The 24,936-nt window shown below is 48.1% G+C and overlaps 1 protein-coding gene and 1 pseudogene across 5 annotated transcripts in view; one reads left to right on the top strand and one right to left on the bottom strand.

The window, feature by feature from the left end:
- LOC147626346 (exocyst complex component EXO84B-like) overlaps positions 1–23,851 on the top strand; it is a 60,268-nt gene extending 36,417 nt beyond the window's left edge. For 2 of the 5 annotated variants that reach the window (XM_086816497.1, XM_086816493.1), the window contains exons 4-8: positions 8,188–8,712; positions 8,840–9,028; positions 9,168–9,304; positions 9,417–9,784; positions 22,397–22,746. In XM_086816497.1, the coding sequence (XP_086672623.1) occupies positions 8,188–8,712; positions 8,840–9,028; positions 9,168–9,304; positions 9,417–9,567 (1,002 nt within the window). In that variant the 3' untranslated portion in view covers positions 9,568–9,784; positions 22,397–22,746. Of the gene's footprint in view, positions 1–8,187; positions 8,713–8,839; positions 9,029–9,167; positions 9,305–9,416; positions 9,786–22,396; positions 22,747–23,210 lie in introns of those variants that run through there. The other 3 variants (XM_086816495.1, XM_086816494.1, XM_086816496.1) reach the window with 3 other exon arrangements.
- On the bottom strand, positions 2,202–2,856 carry LOC147626347 (glutamate decarboxylase pseudogene; annotated as a pseudogene).
- Positions 23,852–24,936: the final 1,085 nt, after the last annotated feature.

Here is a 24,936-nt window from a genome sequence, read left to right as displayed (position 1 = left end):
TTCATCATTCTCAGATTCCTGCTTTGATTGGCCACCCTTTAATCCATAGGTTGCTGCCTCAACCATAGAGATGGCATGGCTAGCAGCCATATCCTCAACCAGCTTTTTCATCCCTCCTTTCCCAAAGTTTGTGCTTAATGGAAGACCAGTCTCTGTAAGGTGGATTTTCCCATCTTTGAAAAACACAAGTTGATTTCTGAGGGCTTCTTTATAGCTAGCACAGTCTTTCTTTGCATGTTCTGGGTCATCACACCATATACATCTGAATGTAAACCCTTCTTTGCTTTGAGGCCTTTGCATAGAAGCCTACCCTAATGGTAGCCCTTTTTCCTCAATCCTAGACATCTTCAATTTTAGGTCTCGCATGCCTTTAATAAGCTCATCCATCGGCCCTTCTACCTTTGGGATTGCAGCAGCTGGTTTTAGTAGATTCTCAGGGATACCAGCAGTTATAGGAGTTGCCGAGCTCATCACCATTTTATCTCTCCTTCGCTGTCGCTTTGCTAGCATGGTGACCGCATCCTCGACATCATTCCAATCATTCCCTGCTCTGTATCCTTATCCTCAAGGAGAATTTTCAGTTTTTCTTGGAGATCTTTCCCAGTTGCTTGTAAGAAGAGCTCTATTTTTTCCTTGTCCAAGGTTGTGCGCTCAATCCTTGACAGCTGGGCATAGCGCTTCTCAAACTCTCTTAGCAACTCTGTGGCAGAAATTCCCATTTTGGGTTTTGTGACCCATTCCAAGAAAGTTCGTTTGGTCACCCGCTCGGAATCCTCCATGAAATATTCATCCTTTAAAGCAAGCTTGAACTCCTCCCAATTTCTGCCACCATGTGCTGTCTGTAATCCTCTTATGCGCTCTCGTATTTCAGGAACACATACCAGCTCAAAGCTTCGAACCATATCCTCCTCAGTCACCCTGTTTAGCTCCATTTCCTTTGTGTAATTGCGCAGGTACTTTGTGATGTCCTTACCATCAAATTGATCCACCTTTTTCACAATTGACTGCAGTGCTTTGGTCGTGGAAATTTGTCCCCTCTCAGCAGCTTGTTGCTGTTGCATATACATAGTAAACATCTGAAACATTTGCATAACTCGAGGGTCAAAATGAACCCCCTGACCCTCAGGATTCTCAGCCATAGCTTCCCTGTGTATTTCACCACACTCTCACCCCAGCAGTTTCACGTCGGGTTCACCAAAGAGCTGTCGTGACATGGGCAGTATCGCTGGGAAAGTGCGAGACTTCTGGCTGTGAGAGTAGCTTCCAAAATCTCAGCAAGGAAACAAAACAGATAGCTCCTCAAGGAGCATAAGACATCACCATTTTTGTTGACATGTACATGTGCCAATTCACTTCAATACATCCCAAAATTCAGCTTGATGATTGCACATAAATTGTGTGTCAAGAGCATGACCAGTTCCAAGCATAGATCTCCTGATTCTTCTTTCCAAATGCCTCAAACCAATCACATGTAGGCATAACACAATCTACAAATGATTTCCATATACATGTGACCACACATATAACATATAATACCAATTCCATCATTTCAAGGTGTCTCTTGATCTCGTGAAAACCTGCTTTCAGATTCCAACAACTCACAAGCAAAAGATGACATATGGCATATGTACAACATAATCATGTGATTTTTGAAAATTCCATGTCTAGCATTCCAAAATCCAGTTGAGTAGAAAATTAATTCCAAGTCCCAAGATTCTCCAAAACAACAAAAAAAAGCTTACCCAAAGCCTTATCCCCAAATGCTTTAAAAAAGATAGTGTAATTATTTAAGGGCTTTACGATTTTGAAAATCGTAAGTGATAAACAAAAACAAAAAAAATTCACTTATCTCAGAAAAAAAAAGAAGCGAATTTTTGGCTTTCGCTTTTCGCTTTTCTCATTATTTGCTTCACGGCCGTATGCGCCAGATTCCGATTTCTTCATGTATTGTGAGATTTCTTGAAGATCATATCCCTAGATAGCACTTCATTTCCTCTTTAAATCAAAATCCAAGATGCCCCATACAGTTGCCACCCTCATGAATTTTAAAACTCTGGTTGTATTCCGGTCTGGTTCTGATTTTTGCACACCTCCCCTTTTCGATATGCGCTGCTTCTGGTTTTTCTCTCTTTTCTCGCAAGAGATTGGGGGGCCCTTCACTTTTGCAGCTAAAATCTCGAGCTTCCCCCGATTCGAATACACTACGCCTCCCTTTTTTTTAGCTTATTAATCGGAAATTTCCTCTTTCGCATGCCACGCAAGCTGCCACCTTGCGTCTGCGCTAAGGTGCAGCCGAAGTCCTCTCTGATCACCACCCTCAGTAGACTCACGTGCTGTGCATCCGGAGCCATAGTGTAGGCAGGCACAATCCAACCATACCTGCGAAGGTTGTCTTCATACTCATCGTGTTCGCACTTGTCCTTGAGAGAGAATGCCACCACTGGCACGCCCACCTCCTTTGACAAAATATCAAACCTCCCAGTCTTGAGAATCCCGTCACACAACATCTTGGCATTGGAACGGCAATTGTCCATTATACTCTTGTAACCCTCAAACTCTAGACGGACGGGCTGATAGTACTGTGCAATGATTTGGCTAGCTCCTTTGGAGAAATTGAGAGTGAAGGTGAGCTGGTCTGCCCCAAGGTAGTTCACGTGGAAGATGAGCTCCTCTCGCAGGTCTTTCTTGCTCTTCCATATTACCCACCCAATCCCTACGTACACGAGGCCATACTTGTGACTACTCACATCGATGCTCCTCACACATGGTAACCTAAAATCCCACTCTATCTCCGGGTACAAAAATGGTACCACAAAACCACCACTGGCCGCATCCACATGAATTGGAGTGTCCCATCTTGTTTCCTTGTTCTTTTTCTAAAGCAGATCATTCAAACGCTTCACATCTTCAAACTCCCCATTGTATGTGGAACCTAGAATCGTGCACACACAGATGGTGTTCTCATTCACTAGCTGGACTGTCTTCTCAGGATCCATTACATAGTATCCATCTGTCAGCCTTGTTCTTAATTCTGGGTGATGGAAATGAAAGCCACCACCCAAGACCTTTCCCTCCATTAGCTTCATCATTGCCTTATTAATGCCCAGGCCAACCCCCAGCCTCCAACAGTGCATCTCATCATACAAAACTAGAGCCTCCTTGTTTTGCTCATTCCGAGTAAGAACAGAAATCATGGCATTCCAAGACACGATATCTCAAAAGGGCATTCTTCAAAACCAATCCTCACATCATACATGCTTTCACATTTCCATACATGTTGAGAAGGGTGTTCCCTACTACAAGGTCTACCATAAGCATAAAACTCCATAATTCACACCACACTCATGTACAGAGGCTTCGAGACCTGGCTCAGTCTCAGCTCGTCTTATTGAACCTCATTTACAATATGAACATATGTACTTAGGCATCATATAATGACTCAAGTCATGGCACTTAATCCCATGCATCTGGATTTGCATTTAATGGCCTCATATGCATGGTTTCACACCATAGACGTGCCATGGCACGACAACGCGCACCATCAGCTTCGGGAAGGTAGGTGTTTTTTTTTCCATTTAAAAAAAAACGTACCTGTTTCTTTTAAAAAAAAAAACAACGTGCTAATCGCGGCTCTCTCTTTTAAAAAAAAAAAAAATAATTTTAAATTTTCCTTGGTTTGGTGGCGCTTATCCTAGCGGGCAGCTTTTTTCTGGCTGCTGCTTTTCTTGTGCCGCTGCCACCTACCTTGCTTTCCTGTGGCTGCCTGGTGGCCTGCACATGGGCCTCTGCCTGCTCGTACAGCAGCAAGCATGCGATAGCATGCTTTTCTTCTCTCTATGCTGCGCTTCCTCGCCATGCTGGCCTTGCTTTGCTTTGGGTGACCCCTACTCAGCATCCCTGTGGCTATTGTTTGCACACAGTAACCCCTACGGCTGCCCTGTGGGGTTTCACCGCAGCCTCTCACCCGCCTTAGGGCTAGTCTATGATGCCTGCACACAGCAGCCTTACTTGGCTGGCCTGCACATGCCTATTGCCCGCACTGTCTGGCTGCCCTGTGGCTGCCCACAGGCCTGAACATGGCGGCCTTGTGGGCTGGCCTTTGGCCGCCTTCTTGCAGCCCAGCCACACAGCAGTGGGCTGGCTGCTGGTCACACAAGGCTGGCTGGCCACATCTAGGCCGGCCTCCATGCCACCAAATTGCCCACAGTTACGCGAGCAAAAGCAATGCAAAAAGCAACGCAGCAGCAAATGGAGGACAGCCCAAATCACACAAATCCACAGCCATCACGGGCATACAAACATGGCGCTTTTTTTCATAGCAACCATGGCATAAAAACCATAGTTGTCACGGTACGAAAATACGATACCGTACGGTACGATACCGTACGGGAATATTCGGTACGATATGAAATTTTGGGATACGGTACGATAAAATACGGTTTTTATTTTTTACACTTACAAGCTATGGAGCTTGAAGCTTGAATGTGAGGGAAGGTTGGGAGGGGAGGAGTCTACAGTGCTTGAGAAACCAGTACATGGATATGTGTCTCTCCCGGTTGGATCTCCCGATTGTCTCCAAAAAAGAACCTGGATGGGTAATGCAATACCAAAGGTCTCCCAGTGTAGCGTTTATGACTAAGGGACCGTCCTTGCACAAATACGAGGAGTGCATCTAGGGTGATAAGTTTAGGGACTCCTCTCTAGATCAAAATGGCCATGTCCAAATGTTCTCCCTTGTGCATAACTTGAGAATCTAATTGTCTAGCCTACCTATACCAGGGATCCCCAAGTGATGTAGCAAGATTCTCTCATCCTACCAATCAAGTGTACACTACCAGTCTACCTCGCCAGATTTTTTAGGTCTCTCCACAACCCCATATGGAATACTTAGTGGACACGAAAGTTGTGAAGTATTGCTAGCATTTGGGATCTTTGTAAAGCAGGGTTTCTATTTTTTTTTAGCATCTGGAATTTTTTTTTCAAGGAAAAAAAAACTTTTTGGAAAAAAAAAAAAAAAACTTAACTCGTACCGTACGATATCGTACGAATTCGTACGGTATCGTACCGTACGACTCGTACGTACGAATAGGTTCGTACGCGTACGAGAAACAACTATGATAAAAACCACGTGCATCCATGGTGCTTTTTCTTGCACACCCGTTAGCTTTCTCTGTCTCTCTCTTCATCTTGCAATAAACCTACACATGTACGCTGCAGGAAACATAGAAAGAACTCACCCGAAGGTGTCCTGCTCGCATCTTCCTCCCGGAGAGGCTCTGATACCACTGTCAAATCCTGAGATCTCTCTGAGAAGGAAACCTGAAAAACAGCCATGAAAAGCAAGACAAAGCAACGAACCCTAACCCTAGAAGGCAAAGTGGAAGAAACATATCTGGGTGCAGGCATACTCGCCACCCAACCATGACAGCCGTGAGCGAACCTCACAATCTTGGCTGTCCCCACCGAGCCATGAGCTAGATCGTCATGCTCTCGTGAGTGCCTTGCCATTGTCCTCTTCCGGTGTCCTCTACCACCTGGGGTTGTCCCCCAAGGACGTCGGCCTCCTCCGCGATGGTGCTCCTACTCCACACGCTTTGCACTCTTATGCTCCATCCGTCGGTGTGTGCCCAACTGGTACCCCTTCCCCCAATAAATAGAGAAGGAACGCCCAAAAAACACACGATATCAATAGCGGACCAAAAAGCACATGTCCGCCCACAACATATCATACTCTAGCTCGCCAATCTGCCTGCTCCCAGCGTGCACATGACAGCTGGCCGCTCTCGGAGGAATTGGGGGTGGAGAGAGAGAGAGAGAAAGAGAGAAAGAAAGATAGAACATGACATTTGTTCTGCACGAACCTGAAAAGATTCTTTGATTTCGTGAAAGAAGATTGCGTAATACGCTTATCACGGAATACAAGATCAAGTGGAAGGATCGTGTTGAGGAGGACGCTACATGGGAGACATTGACTACTCTTCAGAGAGATTATCCTGGCTTTTTAGTGAGCTCAGGAGTGAGCTCTTAGAGGAAGGGAAGTATGTCACGTGCACAGTGTGTATCTACCGTGTGCTACACGCATGCAAGACTAGCTTCGAGGTTTGGGGAAGCTTGGAGCTAGGCAGGCTGATTGACGAGCTGAGTTAGGGATAAACTAACGGGCAGGCACCCAAGTATGGACGGGCGGGCGTCCAAGTGTGGACGCCCGATGACCGGCCAAGAGCCTATAAAAGGGTGGCCAAGGTTAGTTATTGGGATATAGAGAGTCTTGGGAGTTTGTGAGAGCTCTATGGTCTTGGAGCCTGGATCTAGTGCAGACGTGCACTTGCTTTACGCAGCCGAGGTTGGCAACAATCTCGAGGCTTGCGAGGGTAGCTTCGTGGCGGTATGGGACGTCGCGAGGAGGAGATTGGTCGGTACGTCAACCTAGTTAGCTCAGCTCGTGGCTCGGTGGGGACAGCCAAGACTGTGGGCTCACCCACGGCTGTCATGGTTGGGAGGTGAGTCAGGCCTGCACCCCCTTGTTGTTTATTTGTTTGTTTGCAGGATTCGAGTCTCGTACCAGGAACGATCACGAGGAGATCCGGTGGGGATTTGACAAACCACCATCAAACACAGTAGTGCAAGATTATTAGGTACCCCCACACAGCTGCGCCAACACACCCACCAGCAGGTTCAGCACTGAACAGGCTCCAATACCATGTCAAACTCCAGCAACCACGGAGGGGCTGGCTGAGTGCGGAGATCCCACCGCCCCCTCCTAGCCACCCGCAAAAGTGCATGGGGATGAAGACCTGTCCCACTTCTTCTACCTCTTATACTTCCGCACAGCCTTTACAACCCTTGCATGTGGGATTAATTTCCCACCCAGCTGCCACATGTCATTCACTAGGAAGAGGCTTGAGCACTTTCAATGGTGCTAGCAGGGCTCTTAAGGTGGTGACTATCCCTGCAGCCCAAGTTGATGTTGCGAGAGTAGTCTGGTGATTTGTGCTTTTCTAATCGTTGTTCCAAGGATAGTAATGAAGAACCCCCTCTTGGCTCCTGGCACTCAGCTCTTATGGGCCATGATCTAACAACTTTTATGACATAATGTCCATTGGTTGTTAGCGTTTTCTAGCATGCATTCAGGCCTAGTTAGTATTCCTGTTGATCTTTAATTCCAGCACATGCAACTTCTTTTATGTGGGCTGACTTTTTTGAAAGGGAACAAATATAGCATAGTGGTATGATCTTATAGGTATTCTGTAAAAAAATGTTTCATGTGGATTTTTATATAAAATTCTGCACAAGTATTGCTGACTGACTGCTGTAGATGCTAAAAAATGCAAGGATGCACCTTTGTAGGCTGATCTCCACATTAGGACTTATGCGTGGTGACTGTTGCTTTCTCTAAAGATGGGTGCATATTGTCTGATGTACATGCCTGAGTATAAGGAGATATTCCATGTTGTATGCTCAGATTATACGGTCCATCATTACAATCCACAGGCAATGGTAAGTCAAGAGAAGAATGTCTAGTGTCCTGCCAGAGAGATTTCTGCATGGCTGATCCCATTTGGATGTTTAGTATTCAAAAAGTGGCTACCGGCTGAACCTTCTGGATTTCTTCTGTATCACTTGTGACTAATCACTAGTTAACTAATCACTTCTACACTTGTGTCATAATCTTAAGCATCAATCAGGGACTTACACTTGGGTACTGCTTAGAGCTCAAGTTGTATTGTTGAGACTCCTATGTCAACTCCCTCTTTGAAATATTTCTAATTTTCCCTTCTTGCCCTTGTAATGGTGCACCTCCTTGTCATTGGCCTTGTTGGTTGACCTTATCTGGTATGGAGCCAGATAAATTGTGAAATCAAGTACTTCCTCTGTGCATAATTGAAATGCAGCAACATGAGCAGGTGTTAATGGTGTTCTGCATATCTGGCACATCTTGAAGCTCGGGACAACTATGTCTCTTACTGTAGGGTTAGTGTACATACTTGATCTGCTTCTTTGATTGATCAGTGACTTAAAAAGATGAAAATTTTCAAAGGGCAGTTCAAGGATGCCAAACATGTATTTGAACCTGTAATTAAGCTTCTTCTTTTTTTTTTTTTTCATTTATAGTATCCATTCTATTGTGGTTTTCCCCTATGAGTTGTATTGTCCCCAGGCTAAACAGAAATTGTTTGTATCCTGCAGGATTTTTTCGATGATGTGGCCCCTCTGATTAATTTGCAACTAGGAGGCCTTATGTTGGATGGCCTAGTTCAGCTTTTTGAATCTTATGTTGACATGCTGATGATGGCTGTGCCTGGTCCAGTGGATGAAGGCTTAAGCACTCACAGGGACAATAAGACTGTGAAACTAGCAGAAATGGAGAATCAACAGTTAGGCCTTTTGGCAAATGCCTCTGCCCTTGCAGACGAAATCCTACCTCGAGCAGCAGCAAAGGTGCTACCAGCACAATCAACCAGTGGCAAAGAAGAGTTGCGTAAACGGATTCCGGATAGGACCAATACTGCATCATCTCGGATGCCCGAACTGAGGGAGTGGAGGCGGCGTTGGCAGCGTATGGTTGAGAAGCTTCGTGACCATTACTGTCAGCAGCAAGTTCTGGATCTCATTTTTTCAGAAGAGGGGGAAGCGAACTTTAGTGTATACTTGTATTTAAACTTGGAGAATGATGGTGCTAACTCGGAGCCCTTGCCTTCTCAAATCTTTCAGGTGTGATACATGGTTTCATATTTCCCTTGTAATCACAAATTCTTGTTGGGAATCTGAAGTGTTTTGTTTATGGATAAAAAGAGAAGCCCATTATGTGTGAACCGGCCGTGTCTGGTTTCTGATGCAGGACCTGTTTTTCAAACTGAACAAGCTGAGCCATGTAGCAGCTGATGTACTGGTAGGAAGGGAAAGAGTGACGGCAATGCTTCTTATGAGGCTTCTCGAAACCTTTGTAATATATATATCTGATGATCAGGATTTCTGGGAAGAGATGGAATATGGCAACATAGCTTTAGGTCAAGCTGGTTTGCAACAAGTATGCATCTTACTTTATTGTTACTGTGAGAGTGGACTCATGGATTTCGTTATTGATAAGAAATTTGGCCTTTAGGACTTTTCGCTCTTTTTATTGCCGGTGTATATTGAATTTCTAACAGTTTGTTTGTACGCATCAGTTTGTGCTCGACATGCAGTTTGTTATCCAGATAGCTTCTCATGGGAGATGTCTTAGTCGGCATATACGAGCTGTTACTGCTGACATAATCACTAGAGCTGTGGAAGCATTTAGCAGAACTGGATTAGACCCAAATAGGTAGTCCTGAAAAACATAAGCTCATGTTTGGAATATTTGCATGCACCTTGTGTTGCACTGCTTTAGCTCGTAGAAGAGCTATTTTAATTTCTTTACTGTATCGATTGTGCAGTGTCTTACCAGAGAATGATTGGTTTCTTACTATGGCACAAGATTCCCTACAGAAGTTGTTGGTTGAATGGTCTAGAGGAGACCTTGCAAGCCCAACAGCTTCCTTATCAGCTCGTTCAATGTCTTCTACCCGTTCACATGGCAGCCCTTGAAAATATGAGTCATGTGACTTAGCCCCTAGCGTGTTATTCGGAGCAAGCTGCATGTCTGATCAAGCAAAAATAATTTTGCAGCTGTTCAGTCTCTTCATGATAGGATCTGGCAGGAAATTCTGCTGTAAAGGGGAGCACGTTACTGAGCACCTTATACGTCTGTTGATGAAGAATCTATAGGGTCAGAATGGGACATTTTTTCTTTCGGTATTGTAAGGTATGTTTTTATCTCTCGATTTTTTAATTTACACTTCTTTGTTCAAATTAAGTGCAGTGTGTTGTTATTATCATTTTAGGCCACTTTCTGTTTGATTCTGTTATGCAGCTATATAAAGCTAGGAGAACAAAAGTATAGCTCGATTCTACTATGCATCCCTATGTGGTTTGTTTGCAAGAACATAATCAACAATTGAAACGAGAAGCTGGAGCTTCCCCCCTTGCACATTTGTCGCCATCGCCCTCCCTCCGTCCCTCCATCGCCTGCGCCAGCCGTTTCCCCATCCTTCGCTGTTGCCCACCTGCAACAGTCCTTGCCTCCCCCTTGGAGTTCAATTTGCCTGCAGCTTCAGACAGAGTCATGCAGTTGAGTCCTATCGCATTGCATACGGCCCAGGCCTTCTTTGTGAGGTGGCAGCACGGCTTCGACCCAGTGTTTGATCCTTTGGTTGGCGTCTTAGGCTTTCCTGTGACAGTCTACTTTCTTAGGATGGAATACCTTCCTCTCCTCCTGGTGATAGGTGGTGTTATCGGGAGGCTGATGGAATCCCCCCCACTACCGCCTCTGTTCTTGTGAGGATGGTTGGGGTTCCATCCCTTCGTATTTGCATCGCCTCCCCAAACTTAGTGCCTCACATGACCCATTGACATCCTCTTACAAGAGCACCATTTTTCAGAGGGACGGACCCACCGCTGCGGGAAGATATTGCAGGGCAAGAGTTACACCTTATGATCCCACTCTTCCGGCCCTTTTGGGACACAGGGTGGAGTATACATTTTTGCCACAGCTTTTTCCGGCACTGGTTGACTCAGGCACCATTGTCACTAGATGGGCTTGATGGGTAACCATCAGGATAGGAGAGGACTATGTCAGCTTCCCGAATGTCCACGCACCGAATGTGGCAGCAAGTAGAGCCACCTTATGGAGTACAATTCGTCACTTCCTGTCGTAGGCATATTTCTGGTGTATGGGTGGTGACTTTAACATGCTAGAGTCGACCGATGATAGAGTAGGAGGTGGCATGGCTACGTTATCAGGTAAAGAGTACTTGGCATGGGAGGAGTTGATTTTGGCTCTCAGGGGACAGAACCCTTGGCATCTTCCAGAGTTTGGTTGTAGTCTTGGGAGTCTATTTTTGTCCAGATCTGACGAAAGGAATACCGGCCCCAAGCTATCTAGACTCAATCGGTAATGTTGACAAGTGGGCTTGTGGGTTTCGTGTGCGTTGGAGGCTTGGTTAGGGTGGAGCCCTAGTTTCCAGGAGTGCACAAGTCAGGGTTGGGAAATGCCACTATTCGTTAGGATTCGGAAAAAGCCAGTTCCTTGTTCCACTCCCCTTCCTGAGTGAGAATGGTTGCATCTCTTGCCATGCTTCTCTAGTCATGGGCCTCGCTCCTCATCATGGATAGAGAGGGAGTTTTTTTTTTTTTTTCATGAAAAGATCCTTTCATTAGTTATAAAAAGAAAAAAGCCCAATGGGCTACAAACCCAGAGCAGAGATCCGGGAGACTCTCCCTAGGTGCAAAAAATACAAATAACTGAGAGGCTATATCATACAATAGGAGGGGGGAAAATCCAAACAGGTGGCCTGTAGTGCTAGCGGGGGGTACCTGCGTGTAGAGTATAGAAAGGGCCGCTGCGCCAAATCAAATCCCCAAGGAAGGGTTGGATCCTCAAACTCAAGGCCTTGGCTAGGACCTTGTAGACAGTATTGAGGATCGTAATAGGCCTCCACTGCCGAATATCATCTGACACTCCCTCCCCCTTGGGGATAAGAAAGATCAAGCCCTCTGAAAAACTATGTGGCATCACCCCAGTGTCCAAAACATGCTGAAAACCCCTGCGGGTCCCAATAGCGCATAATAAAGGCAGGCGTCAATCCATCCTTCCCAGGGCAACTATGACGCGGGAGGGCCCTCAAAACCTCACCAGGCTCTTCCTCTGAAAGGGGCTTACCCAAAGCTCTGCGCATACGATCTGTGACCCTCCTCTACACATGGGCCCACACAGTCTGTCTGCGAGCATCACGTGCCTCCGTGGCTAGCTCCGCTGAAAGCAGGTCTCTGTAGAACTCAGTGGCAATAGCTCTAATCTCCTCGGGCTCAGTGGCTAACGATCCGTCGTGCCTCCTGAGCTGGCGTACTGTTGCTCGAGCATGGCAGGGTCCGGTGATCTCAAAAAACCCCCCAGTCACTCTATCACCAAGCTGAGTCCACTGAGAGGCCTGGCGATGATAGTAAAACTCGTGTCTCTGCTCCTCTGCCTCTCTAACCTCCTGGCGTGCCTGGCTCAGCTGGGACGCCACCCACTCACATGTAGGCTGCTGCTCCTGAAGGGGCTGGAGCGAAGCAAGGCTACGTCTCAAGCGACGCTGCCGCTCTCGTGTCTCTCCCAGCCGTGTCAAGGTTGTAGCGTGCAAAAAAGAGCTGAGCTCGATGAGCCCCTGGGCACACTGGCCTGCTACATCCAGGTCAGAGCTCTGGCTATCCTGCCATATCCTCTCAATGTCCTCAAAAAGACTGGGGTCTGTAAGTATCCTCTCTGGGATCCTCAACTGCAAGCTGGTCTCCCGTGTCCTCTCCTCAAGAGTCAATATAACTGGTGCATGGTCTGAGAAAGAGGTGCCAGCGAGAATGCCAACGGAGCCACCACGCTCCCCGAACCTGTCGCCCACATAGAAGCGATCAATCCGTGATAGATTAGTCCCTCCGTGCCGGCGATCCGACCGAGAAAAACTAAGACTGTCCTAAGAACGGGAGAAAGCCTCATGCTGCCATGCATCAGTGATCCGCAGTGTCATACAAAATCGCTCCCAAGCTGCAAGCTCCGTGCCGTGCACTGTAACATGACTGCCTCCCACCCTGTCCTCAAGCATGTTGAAGTCTCCCCCAACACACCAATGTGCGGCCTCGGGCAATGCATCTGTAACAAGGGTCCAAAACTCTGCTCTGGCACTAGCATGATTGGGCGCATAGACATTGAGCACACCAATGTGCTCATCGTGCATCCTCATAATAACATACTGCGCTCTACCAGGAACAGTGACCCCGCGATCCACAATGGCTTGCCGCCATGCATCCGCAATGACCATACATACTCCTCCCTGCCCACCCATGGGGCCAAAACCTACTGACCAAAAAGTGTCCCATCTACCAAGCATCACCGAACCATATCTCCGAATCCTGCTCTCACTCAAATGGTGCTCCTGTATCATTAGAATATCAATACTGCCCCCAACCAATCATCTCTGAAGCTCCTGCCTCAAGCAACCACAATAACGTACATAGTGTGCACCGCCAAGGCCCTGTACATTCCATGAGATGATCCTCATGGATGACCTGCTGAGGCGGAGGTTGTCTCAGTCATACGGCGGGCCTTCGCAAGTGGCTTGGATGGACAGGAATCCCCATCCGAGCGACTATGAATCTGCCCACCACAAGAGTCTCGGACCAGGCGCCAGTGGCTGTGTCCCATAGCGACTGCCTCCCGCTCGGAGAAAGAATCCTCATGTATGCATACATAGCCAGGGTCTCGCACTAGGTTTGCCATTATGCGAACCACCAAGTGTCGATTCCCGGAGGCATCTGCACTCCCGGTATCAAAGAAATGTGCCAACTCCCAGAGTTGGCCTACCATGTCTGTAATCTCCAAGTCGCTCACATGGTGAGAAAACTCAACTGCCTGTGTCTGCAAAATACTAAGAGCAAGATCCAGAGTCCACTCCTTGTCGCGAGTGCCGCAAAGAGGGAAGGAGAAGGCCACCGCTGAATCAAGTGCCTCCTTCCCTCGGGCCGGAAGTATCACCACATGAACTCTGATAGGTGCTGGCTCATGGAAGCCCTCCGCTCCAAATAGGCATGTAAAGGAGTAGTCGAAAGCCTCCGAGCGCTATCTAGTGTCGAGACTACTCAGCCGACTGCGGATAGAGGATATCCGTGAAGCACGAATCGGCATGGTAGGTCTGCTCTGCGGTACACGAGCAAGGTCGGTGCTCAGTGCCCGCTGGACTGCAGGTGAGCGCCAGGGCACTGCCAGTGCCTCCCGGGGAGCTGAGACGAGTGGAGGGGGGGGGGGAGAAGGGGGTGGGGAAGGAGACGCTGAAAATGTGGGAGCGGGAACGGGAGGAGGCAAGGGTGGAAGCGAGGCGGGAGGGGGGGGGGTGGAGGTGAAGGGGGGGGGGGGGCGTTGGGGTCTCCTCCTGGAGGGGAGCAAAGTTGTTCCTCACTGGAATCCAATAATGCTAAGGCTGTGTCTACTGCGTCGGTCTCTGGGCATGCTGCTGTGGTTGTCTCCCTCTACGGTGCCCTTGTCCAGGCTGCTAATCAGAGGTCTCTGTGGGCTGAACAGGTGTCCCGGAGGCTGCCTTCCGAGTCGCATCTGTGGACGGGCCATCGGAGGTCTGCTGCTGCGGTGAAGGTCGGGGTCTCCTGCGAGGGCAGCTTGGGGTGGCCGACCTGCCTGCATATACAACACTGCTTCGGGAGCCCCGAAAACTCCACTCTCTGATCGATCCATCCCCCAGGTAACTGAATGACCTTCGGAAGGGAGGAGATGTCAGGAACCAAAACTCTGACCGAAGAAAGGCCAGCTGCTCTAGCCACCACTGAAGCTGCTGTGGGGCCAGTCTTAAGCACCGAGCCCACCAATGATCCTATCCTGGAAAGGAGCGGAAGGTACCGCGGCGACGTCCAGGAAAGCAAACTGTGACATGGAATAGGCGCTCTCCCTGCTCGGCCGTTGCTGGGTCGAAACCATGCTGCCAATGTTTGAAGAAGGCCCGAGCGCCCCTGATGTCAAGGGGACTCATGGCTAGGACCTGGGCCACGCTCTGGGCTGTCTCGAACTCAATCTGGTAGTGTCCGCGGCCCAGTAACTGAACGTCCATGATCTTGCCCAGATCTGCAAGAAGGCAGGCCTGGAGAAGATCCTGGATCTCCCCTCTGCTGGGGCGGGTGCCAACTATGTAGTAGATGGTGGAATGTACCTGGAGGCGTTCCACCTCTGCGGCGAGGCTCGCTTCCTCTTCTGGCGAAAGAGAAAGCCTGATGGGGGTATCCTCAGGGGCGGGCGAGGGGGCTGCGGAAGAGTCTCTCTGAGGTGAGGCGGGAGGAGCCTCCATTGAAGCTGAGTCGAGGGCGAAGCGGAGACGGAGGGTCCTGCAAGAACCAAGCTGCATGAAAACGAGGGGAAGCGCGGAGCGGGGAGGGAAAGACCGAAAGCGAGGGGGGGGAGGGGCGGATGATAGAGGAGAGAAAAGGGGGGGGGGGGGGGGGGGGGGAGGCGAGGGGAAGCGGGGAGGGAGTGGGAGCGGGCAGCGGGAAGGGCGCGATAGGGGGCGGGAAGGGTGCGAGAGGGGGGGGCGAAAAAAAAGGGGGGAGAAGGGCGCGAAAGGGGGGCGGGGCGCGCGAAAGGAAGAGGGGGCAGGCGGGCAAGGGCGGGATGCGAGCAGGCGGGGACGAAGGAGAGGCCGAGGACGCGGGCGAAGGCAGGCAGGCGGGGGGGCGAAGGCGAGGGACGGCAGCAGGCTCAAGCGGCAGGGGGGGGGGGGGGGGAGAGCTTCAGCGAGCTAAGAGTGTCCGAAAAAGATAGAGAGGGAGTTATGAAAGCACTTTCTCGTATGGAGGAGCAAATTGCTACGTGTGGATGCATGAATTGAGGCCTTGACAACCACTTGTGATTAGATGGATATGGCTCCCTAGCTTTTTGTCGATGCATATTCGATGTCTATCTAGGCTCGTGCTTCTCAGTAAGGCCACGAGGATTTTGTGGGCGAAGTGGTGTCGAAGGAGGGTGTTTTCCTCCTTTGGATGCAAGTAGGGATGTACCGGACGAGGTTCACTCCTGATGTAAAGAAGGCTCCTCCTCGGATTGCTCCTCCAAGGTCCTTGGACAATCCTTCGTGATGTTCTCACTGCAGTCACACTTGAAACATTGACCCACCAAACACTTGGCTTGGAACTCTTGCTAAGAGAGTCGTGTCTCACACTCCCCCACTAGAACCGTTGTTATCTTGTATGGCCTTAACAGTTCCATCGTTAGGAATCTCCTTGCCCTTATGTGACTCGACTTTCTGCTAATTCCTACACTGGGAACTCTAACACATCTAGAGGGCAGTAGCCATACAAACCGTATCTGAGAGATCATGGGGACGGACTACATGCACATCTCTGTGCAAGGATGGGACTGTTAAAAACCATCCACACAACGCTCAACTTGCTCTGACAATCGAACTATCCTCGAAAGCATGAGTAGAAGCTTCTGAACCGGACAAGATAGTCAAATCTCAATTTTCCCTGTTTATTTTAAAAAAACGCTCCCACTCTAGCTTAAGCTCACAGTAGTAGTCCACAAGAACAAATTCCTTCATGATAGCCTTGCAGCAATCATCCCAGAAGTAACGGAGTGGTGCCTAAGGTGGTCTCCCCACCCCAAGAGGGTGGCACCTATCAATGCCACATGCACCAAATGGAGCTGAAAACATCAGAACCACCTGTTGCCGCCAATGTGGCAACCATGAGACCGTCGGTGAGACAGGAAGGATGTCTCTCCTGCCGACCTTTTTTGCAGGTGAAGAATGACAACCACCAGAACTAGAGAATGAGTGTGAAGGAGATGCATGTGTGCATGTCTCAGCTTTTTTCATTTCTCAGCACACACCTAGGGTGCTTCACTACATCATGCCATAGGTATGGATAGAGGAAGTGTAAGCCGAGCGGGTCGTGCAGTGACAAACTCAACCATGTGTCCAAGAGATAAAGATATAGAGAGAGAGGGGAGAGAGAGAAGGGAATAGGGATCTTGCACAATATACCACACTGAGCAGGGAACAGGCCCCGTCCCCTTTCAGGAATTTTTTCAGGAACAATCCACGGGCACGCTCGCCATGATCAATACAATCAATGAATACAAAACAAACAGATATGCCGATGTGACTTCCACCTGTCTGGGCATGGGTTTCATCATGTGAAATAGAGCTACGATGGCCAAATAGTTACATTCCCTCCCTCTTACATCGCAGTTGTCCTCAACTGCGGGCTGCAAGTGTTCCAACCATGTCCATATCTTCCAAGTATATCTGTGTGTTCCAAGTACATGAAGTACTTCCATATGTTTGAAGGTATTAGCCCTATCTGGTGAGCTTGTGCATCTAGTCTTTCTCCATATCTGTGGTGTCATCTGCTCAGCTAGTAATATCTCAATGCCTTTTCTTTGATCGATGTCCTTATACTCCTCCCTGCCCACCCAAGTGGTCAAAACCTGCAGACCAAAATGTGTCCCATCTACCAAGCATCACCGAACCATATCTCCGAATCCTGCTCACTCAAATGGTGCTCCTGCATCATCAAAATATCAATACTGCCCCCAACCAGGCATCTCTGAAGCTCCTGCCTCAAGCAACCACGATAACGTACATAGTGTGCGCTGCCAAGACCCTGTACATTCCATGAGATGATCCTCATGGATGACCTGCTGAGGTGGAGGCTGTCTCAGCCATACGGCGGGCCTTCGCAAGCGGCTTGGATGGAGAGTAGTCCCTATCCAAGCAGCTACGAATCTGCCCACCCGGTGTGCTGCAAGAGTCTCGGACCAGGCGCCAGTGGCTGTCCATGGCGACTGCCTCCCACTCAGAGAGAGAACCTCATGTATGCATACATAGCCAGGGTCTCGTGCTAGGTCTGCCACTATGCGAACCACCAATTGTCGAATCCCGGAGGCATCCGCACTCCCGGTATCAAAGAAATGTGCCAACTCCCAGAGTCGGCTAATCACGTCTGTCATCTCCAGATCGCTCACATGGTGAGAAAACTCAACTGCGTGAGTCTTCAAAATACTAAGAGCGAGATCCAGAGTCCACTCCCGGTCGCTAGTGCCGCAGAGAGGGAAGGAGAAGGCCACCGTTGAATCAAGTGCCTCCTCCCTCGGGCCGGAGGTATCACCACATGAACTCTGATGGGTGTTGGCTCATGGGGGCCCTCCGCTCCAAAAAGGCGTGTGAAGGAGTAGTTGAAGGCCTCCGAGCGTTGTCTAGTGTCGAGACTACTCAGCCAACTGCGGATAGAGGATATCCGTGAAGCACGAATCGGCATGGTAGATCTCCTCTGCGGTGCTCGAGCAAGGTCGGTGCTCAGTGTCCGCCGATTGCAGGTGAGCGCCAGGGTACTGCCAGTGCCTCCCGGGGAGCTGAGGCGAGGGGAGGGGGAGGAGGAGGGGGGGAGAAGGGGGTGGGGAAGGAGCCGCTGAAAAAGCGGGAGTGGGAACGGGAGGAGGCGAAGGTGGAAGCGAGACGGGAGGGGGGGGTGTTGGCATCTCCTGATCCTCAGTCTGCGCTGGGGTCTCCTCCTGGAGGGGAGCAAAGCTATTCCTCACTGGAACCCAGTGATGTTGAGGCTGTGACTGTTGCTGCGTCGGTCTCTGGGCATGCTGCTGTGGCTGTCTCCCTCTACGGCGCCCCTGTTCAGGCTGCCAATCCGAGGTCTCTGTGGGCTGAGCAGGTGTCCTAGAGGCTGCCTGCTGCTGAGCCGCATCTGTGGGCGGGCCATCGGGGGTCTGCTGCTGCGGTGAAGGTCGGGGTCTCCTGCGAGGGCAGGCCTTGGCCAGGTGGCCGATCTGCCTGCATATAAAACACTGGTTCGGGAGCCCCGAAAACTCACTCTCTGATCGATCCATCCCTCCCCTATCCTAGGTAACTGAATGACCTTTGGAAGGGAGGAGATGTCAGGAACCAAAACTCTGACGACCGAAGGCAGGTCAGCTGCTCTAGCCACCACTGAAGCTGCTGTGGGGCCAGTCTCAAGCACCGAGCCACCAATGATCCTATCCTAGAAAGGAGCGGAAGGTACTCGCGGGCGGAGTCCAGGAAGCAAACTGTGGCATGGAATAGGCGCTCTCCTTGCTCGGCCGCTGCTCATGCTACCAAGGTCTGAAGAAGGCCCGAGCGCCCCTGATGTCAAGGAGATTCATTGGCTAGGACCTGGGCCACGCTCTGGGTTGTCTCGAACTCAATCTGGTAGTGTCCGCGACCCAGTAACTGAACGTCCAGGATCTTGCCCACATTTGCAAGAAGGCGGGCCTGGAGAAGATCCCGGATCTCCCCTCTGCTGGGGCGAGTGCCAACTATACGGCAGATGGTGGAATGTGGCTGGAGGCGTTCCACCTCTGCGGCGAGGCTCGCTTCCTCTTCTGGCAAAAGAGAAAGCCTGATGGGGGTATCCTTAGGGGCAGGCGAGGGGGTTGCGGAAGAGTCCCTCTGAGGTGGGGCGGGAGGAGCCTCCATCAGAGTTTAAGCTGAGTCGAGGGCGAAGCGAAAAACGGAGGGTCATGCAAGAACTGAGCTGCACAAAAAAGGTGGAGCGGGGAGGGGAAGAGGGGGAAGGGCGGAAGACAGAGGGGGAGGGGCGGAAGGCAGAGGCGGAGAAAAGAAAAGAAAAAAAAGGAGGCAGCGGGGACAAAGGGGGGGGGGCAGGGAAAGCACGAAAAGGGGGGGGAGGGCGGGGGACAGGTAGGGGGGACGGGATGCGGAGGAAGGGGGGGGCGGGGGGCGCGAAGGAGACGGGGTAGGCGGGCAGGGGTGACGGGCACGAAAGGGAGGGTGTGGGGCGCGAGAAGCACAGGGACGCGGAGGGGGGTGCAAGCAAGCAAGGAGAGGCAGTCACGAGGGCGGGGAGGATGGGTGCGAGTAGGGGCGGCTCGAGCAAGGGGGGGGGGGGGGGGGGGGGGGGGGGGGGCGAAGGCTTCAACGAGCATGGTATCCAAGCAAAAAAAAAAAGTAGCTTCCTCATCTCCTCCATGATTAATAGAGTGGGTAGCTCTAGATCTTCCTACAATGGTGACTTCTTTGGCCCGAAGATAGGATTTAGTAGCTTCAACTCCTTCGGCTTCGGTGGCTTAATGCTTCATGAAATCTTCAAACATTTGAGTCCTACTTTGGTCCCATTCCCTCTTGGTTCTCCACGCAAGAATTCTTCGTCTTTGAGAAATTGTCTGAACTGCTGAAAGTCCTGGTACTCTTTTGAAGACATGGCTGCGGTCTCATGAGTAATGGATCAACGACCTTGGTTCTTATCCCGAAGTCGTGGATCGGCCTGATAGTTATTCCCTTCATGAGGCCCATGGTCTCCCTCTGCTCTCTCGACATGGCTCTGTCAAGAAAGTTTCTTCAAGAGAAATCCTGCTCTGATACTACTGTAAGCCCAACGGGGCTTGCAGTGAGACAGACTCGACCATGTGTCCAAGAGATAAAGATATAGAGAGAGAGAGGGGAGAGAGAGAAGGGAATAGGGATCTTGCACAATACACCACACTGAGCGGGGAACAGGTCCCATCCCCTTTCAGGAATTTTTTCAGGAACAATCCACGGGCATGTTGACCAAGATCAATACAATCAATGAATACAAAACAAACAGATATGCCGATGCAGGATATCCAAGTTGATGTCGATGTCGAGACATGAGATCTCTGATGCCGAGCACACCAGGGGGATGATCCACAAGTATCTCTCACCGAGCTAGTGCCAAATCTAATATTCCAATGAATCCAAATCCAAGTCCAAGTCCAAGTCCAAGTCTAGATCCAAGTCCAAGTCCAAATCCAAGGTCCATGTCTAAGGTCTGTGTTCCATGTTCATGTCTAAGCTTCATGCCCAAGCTCTATGTCCAAGTTCTTCATGTCTATGCTCAAGTTCAAGCTTCCATGTCCAAGCTCTATGCCCAAGTTTCATGTCCAAGCTCTAAATCCACTCGCTCATCCCATGAATAATCTCCACAATTCCTATAACCTTGTCGATGATGAAAACCCTAGAGAAGCTCTTTCTAGCAAGAAAACTGATATAAAACTTGTTTTAAGGATTTTCGGGCGATAAAAACCTCCAAAACTTGTTTTAAGGATTTTCAGGCGATAAAAACCTCCAAAAAGCAGTTTTTAGGGTTTTTGAAATTCTATCCGTACAACTGTACGGTTCCGTGCAGTTGCATGGAAAGATGGTGACGTGGCACTGCAGTTGCTAGAGGCGCTCTGAAATTAGCGGGTAGCGATGAAAAACTCCATGATTTGGTTCATAGATGATGATGAAGAAGATAATCTCCATGCTTGAATGAAGATGGCAACGCGATGAAGAGGTTCTTCTTCAACTTGATGCTCAAGAGAGGCTCATGCTTCTTTTATACTTGGGGAAGCCTTGCTTTTTGCCAAAAAGTAATGCTTTTGCTTTGCTTTTGTCTTTTTATTAAATATTATTAATAATAATAACCAAAGTTCTTGATTTGTGCTTTTACAACTTCAGGGCCTTGCTTTTTGAGAAAGCAACTTTTAGCTTTTTGGTCCGGCTTAGTCTCCTCTTTCAATTGGTGCCCTTGGCTTGTGGTCAACCTTGTTTGACTTTTTACTTTTTCTTGCTTTTTGACCAAGAATGGTGCTTTTTCTTAATCAAATCTTATGGACCCTGTCCCCATGTCTTCTTCCACTTGTCTGGTGTCCGAGCATGGGTTTCATCATGTGAAATAGAGCTAGGATGGCCAAATAGTTACAGGAAGTTTCCAACCAAGCCTCTGAAGAACATTCTTGACAATTGCCGTTTGCACTAGGTGGAGAATCTTTGGCTTCAGTGGTGGTTTTTTAGTTTTTGGACTCGTGCAAGAGGACTCCTTTGACCTGCCATTTTTATTGGAGTATCTTTAGTGTTTGATGTGGAGGCACAAGGATACGAAAAAGCTGGGATTAGAACCCACAGTGCGTAGCGCATACGATCTACAATTGCCAGAAAATGTAAAATGAATTGGCTTCTTCTCTGGCAATCAAAGAGGGTAATGATGGCGTAGTAATAGTTGGTAGTCTCCTCTCACGCACGCGCATACCCCGCGGGGTGACTATCACGATCAGCACCCTCCGCATTTCGGCACAGTGCGTGAAGATGGGACGCTTAAATAGAATGCCCCAAGGCATCAATTGAACATTTAATTATGAAAGGCACAAAAAGGGGGTTTAGCCTTAGAGAATTTATGGCCCCATGGCAAGTGCTGGGCAAGGGGGACTGTAATTGAAGGAAATACCAAGTGGGGCTTCAAGAGGGAGTCATGTAATTGAGAAGGGCCCATACTATGGTTGGGTGGATGGAAGGAGATAGCCCTCTGATGTAATTTTGGTTTACCCTTGTTTATGCTTAATCTTTGTTAGTTGTTGTAATTAGGGTTTAGAGGCTGCATAACTCCTAGAGAAGATAGGATTTGTAATAGAAATGATTGGCTAGCAAGCTGGGGTGCAAACCTTTCAACGGGGTTGGAAAGGACTGTTTGGGACTCGTCACCCCAAGCTTTGACAACTGTACATGTAGCAAACGTATGGTAGAGGTTGGGGTGCCATATGGATTCTTTCTTCAAGTGTGCCTTTGGCATACACTGCCTGAGGTGGTGTGGCTTGTCCCCACTAAAGTAGAACCCTCTGAAGAAAACACATTACCCGACCGTCACACTTGGCAGGTGAATTCTTCCATGTGTTCTGCCCAACTAAGCTAGTTCAAATGTTCTCAATCAATTTGAAAGTGTGATTCTGTACTGGTAGGAACAAAAGCATGGGCTGAGTGAGAGGTATGTTAAATTTTTTTTAACTTCCTCTGTGCAGGCTTTTTCCCCAATTATTGTGGACGGAGCTGGATTTCCAGTACCAGAGGGACTGTTGCAAGTATAGCTCTTAGGATGGACCCGTATCAATGGGGTATTGTACTATACTATGTTGTGGAATTCTTAGGAATTTTCAATGGGAAGTTTGTGGCATCAGTTTGTAAATTCTTTGTGAGGAGAGGCAACGGGCAGTTTTTGTGTCATCAGCTTAGGAATTTTTGTCCCTAAATTCAGGAGCGGTGTTCTTTTGTTAATACACTGTTACTCCACATGAAGGATATCCAATCACTGAAATTGCATCGGCATTGTTTTGTAAATAACAATTTTCCATGCATAAGGCGTTATTTTTTTGCACGGATCTCAGTAGAAATATATTAGTATTGGTTGAAAGTGCAGCATGCTTTTTGGTAAGTTTGCTAGCTATGCCATAGCACATTTCATTGTCAAGGTCATGCATTACAAAGAAGCATCAAATGAGAACTCAAAATTACATGGTGTGTAAAGCTCCCTCTGTGGTTTCAGCAGTGATTACATTGTTTAAAGAATTGACAAGATTATGATCATCTTTAAATAAGGAATCCGGCACGAGTTTTCCATTGTAATTTGTGTTGACCGCCTGATTCTTCCCTTTACTGCTTGTGCACATGCGTGAATGGGTGGGTGGTTAGGTTTCATTGTGCACTTCACTTTTATTTGCAAGAACAATGAAGTGATTTGCAAATCAACTTTTGTATTCTGTGCACATCTTGTGAGTTTGGTAAAGGATGTGAACTGGCCTACATTGTAACTGTGTAAACTATTTTATGCTTTGCAAGGTTGTAAGTTGCCCTCCACAGAGCTGTTGTGAATTTGGGTAAATTGTGGACAGGCTAAATGTGATTGTTGACCTTAATCTTGTATCAAAGTTATACACCTGTGTAGAAACCGCTGGGTGCTCCTGATGCAAATGATATGAGTTCTGCTAAGGGAATGTTAAGGTTAACAGCAATATGTATGGGTGTTCCGCACTACTGATTGATAACAAGTGGCATCTCAAGCTAGTCACAGCAGTTTATTAGCCCAATTACTCTGGAGACTTCATCTTAGACTGGATGGATTACTTCTCAGCGCCTCCTTTTGTTTAGCATCAATTAATCTTGCTCGTTTATTGTAAAATAGCTAATTGCTTAAATTCATGGCTAGTGCTGAGATGCTTTTATAAAGCTCTGATACATTGCATTCGGATTGCATGCATGCACTGGGACTAGTGTCCTCTCACTAAATGAACACGTCTTGGGGCTTTTATGGCCTCTGGTGTAGCTGTATTTACATCCTCAGTGGAAGATATTGAGGTTGCACCCGAGTGCGCTTTGTATGCAGTTGTAGGAGTTTGTAAATGATCATATTAGTCTTGTAATTGTAATGTGGTGGTAAAACCATGAAGCAAATCAAATTCTGTTAAAGTCGAACTATGGTATCTATCATGTAACGGTGGCATGAAAAGAAACTTCATGACTACAATAATAAAGGCTGAAAATTTTTAAGAACAAATAGGGCACCAAAATGTTGTTTTGCATTTCCATTAAATGTATTCCTTGAGTTTTTCAAGAATAAGAGGATTTTTCAAAGGTTTTATTTCAGTATGTAGTGATTAATGTTGGAAAAAGTCAGAAATGATGGCCCTCCTTGTCCTTTCTATTGCTATGCATTCACCCATGTCTTTTCTATTTAAGGTCTCACAATTATAGTAGAGGGGAGAGAGGGAAAAAGGGGGGAGGGGATTTTCGGGGTCGGGGGTCATGTAATAAGGTTGTATTAATTAAATACCACGTCAGTGGCATTAAAGTAATACGACTGATAATTTGACTAAATTTACGACGACAATAATTTTAAGAACAATAATGTCATGTGTGAAGAAAGAGAGGGAAAGAAGGGGGTTTTGTTTGGGGGTAGGGGGTCGTGCTAAAGTTGTACTAATTAAATACTACGTCAGTGGCATTTAATAAATACAAGTATGATAATTTGATTGAATATACGACGATAACAATTTTTAAGAACACTAATGTCATGTGAAGAAAGTATATCCATATAAATATTAATGTAGCAGGATGCGAGTCTCCAGGTCATGGTTAGGTAGGCTTTTTTACATCATGTCACTGTTGAATGATCTTGGTTGATTTTTTTTCGGGTTATTTGGTGCATAGCCTCGAGTATTTGCTCTCTAACACTCTAATAGTAGCATCATTCTTGACTCGTGGTCGCACTAGATAAGAGGTCCAAGGTATGCACTCTTGCAAATATCATGAGACACTCTAGAACAAGCCCTTCGCTTGAGGCTAGATGCTTCTCTAGACCATTATGTAAAGTTCTCGGTAGCATGATAAAAATTGTGTAAGAAGAGTCTGTGAGTGCCCAAAAAGCCTTGATCTCTTTACATTTGGATCTTTAAAAGAAAGAGTCCTACACTTATACACGCATGTGCGCACACACACATACATTCACATACATATCCGTGTGTGTGTGTGTGTGTGTGTGTGTGTGTGTTTTCAGTCTTCTACCTCG

Source organism: Cibotium barometz, chromosome 22, assembly GCF_041138505.1.
Source record: "Cibotium barometz isolate CiBa-2024 chromosome 22, ASM4113850v1, whole genome shotgun sequence".
Classification (NCBI taxonomy): Eukaryota; Viridiplantae; Streptophyta; class Polypodiopsida; order Cyatheales; family Cibotiaceae; genus Cibotium; species Cibotium barometz.
Note: the sequence above shows the minus strand (reverse complement) of the source record. Positions and strands in the feature narration are given on the sequence as shown.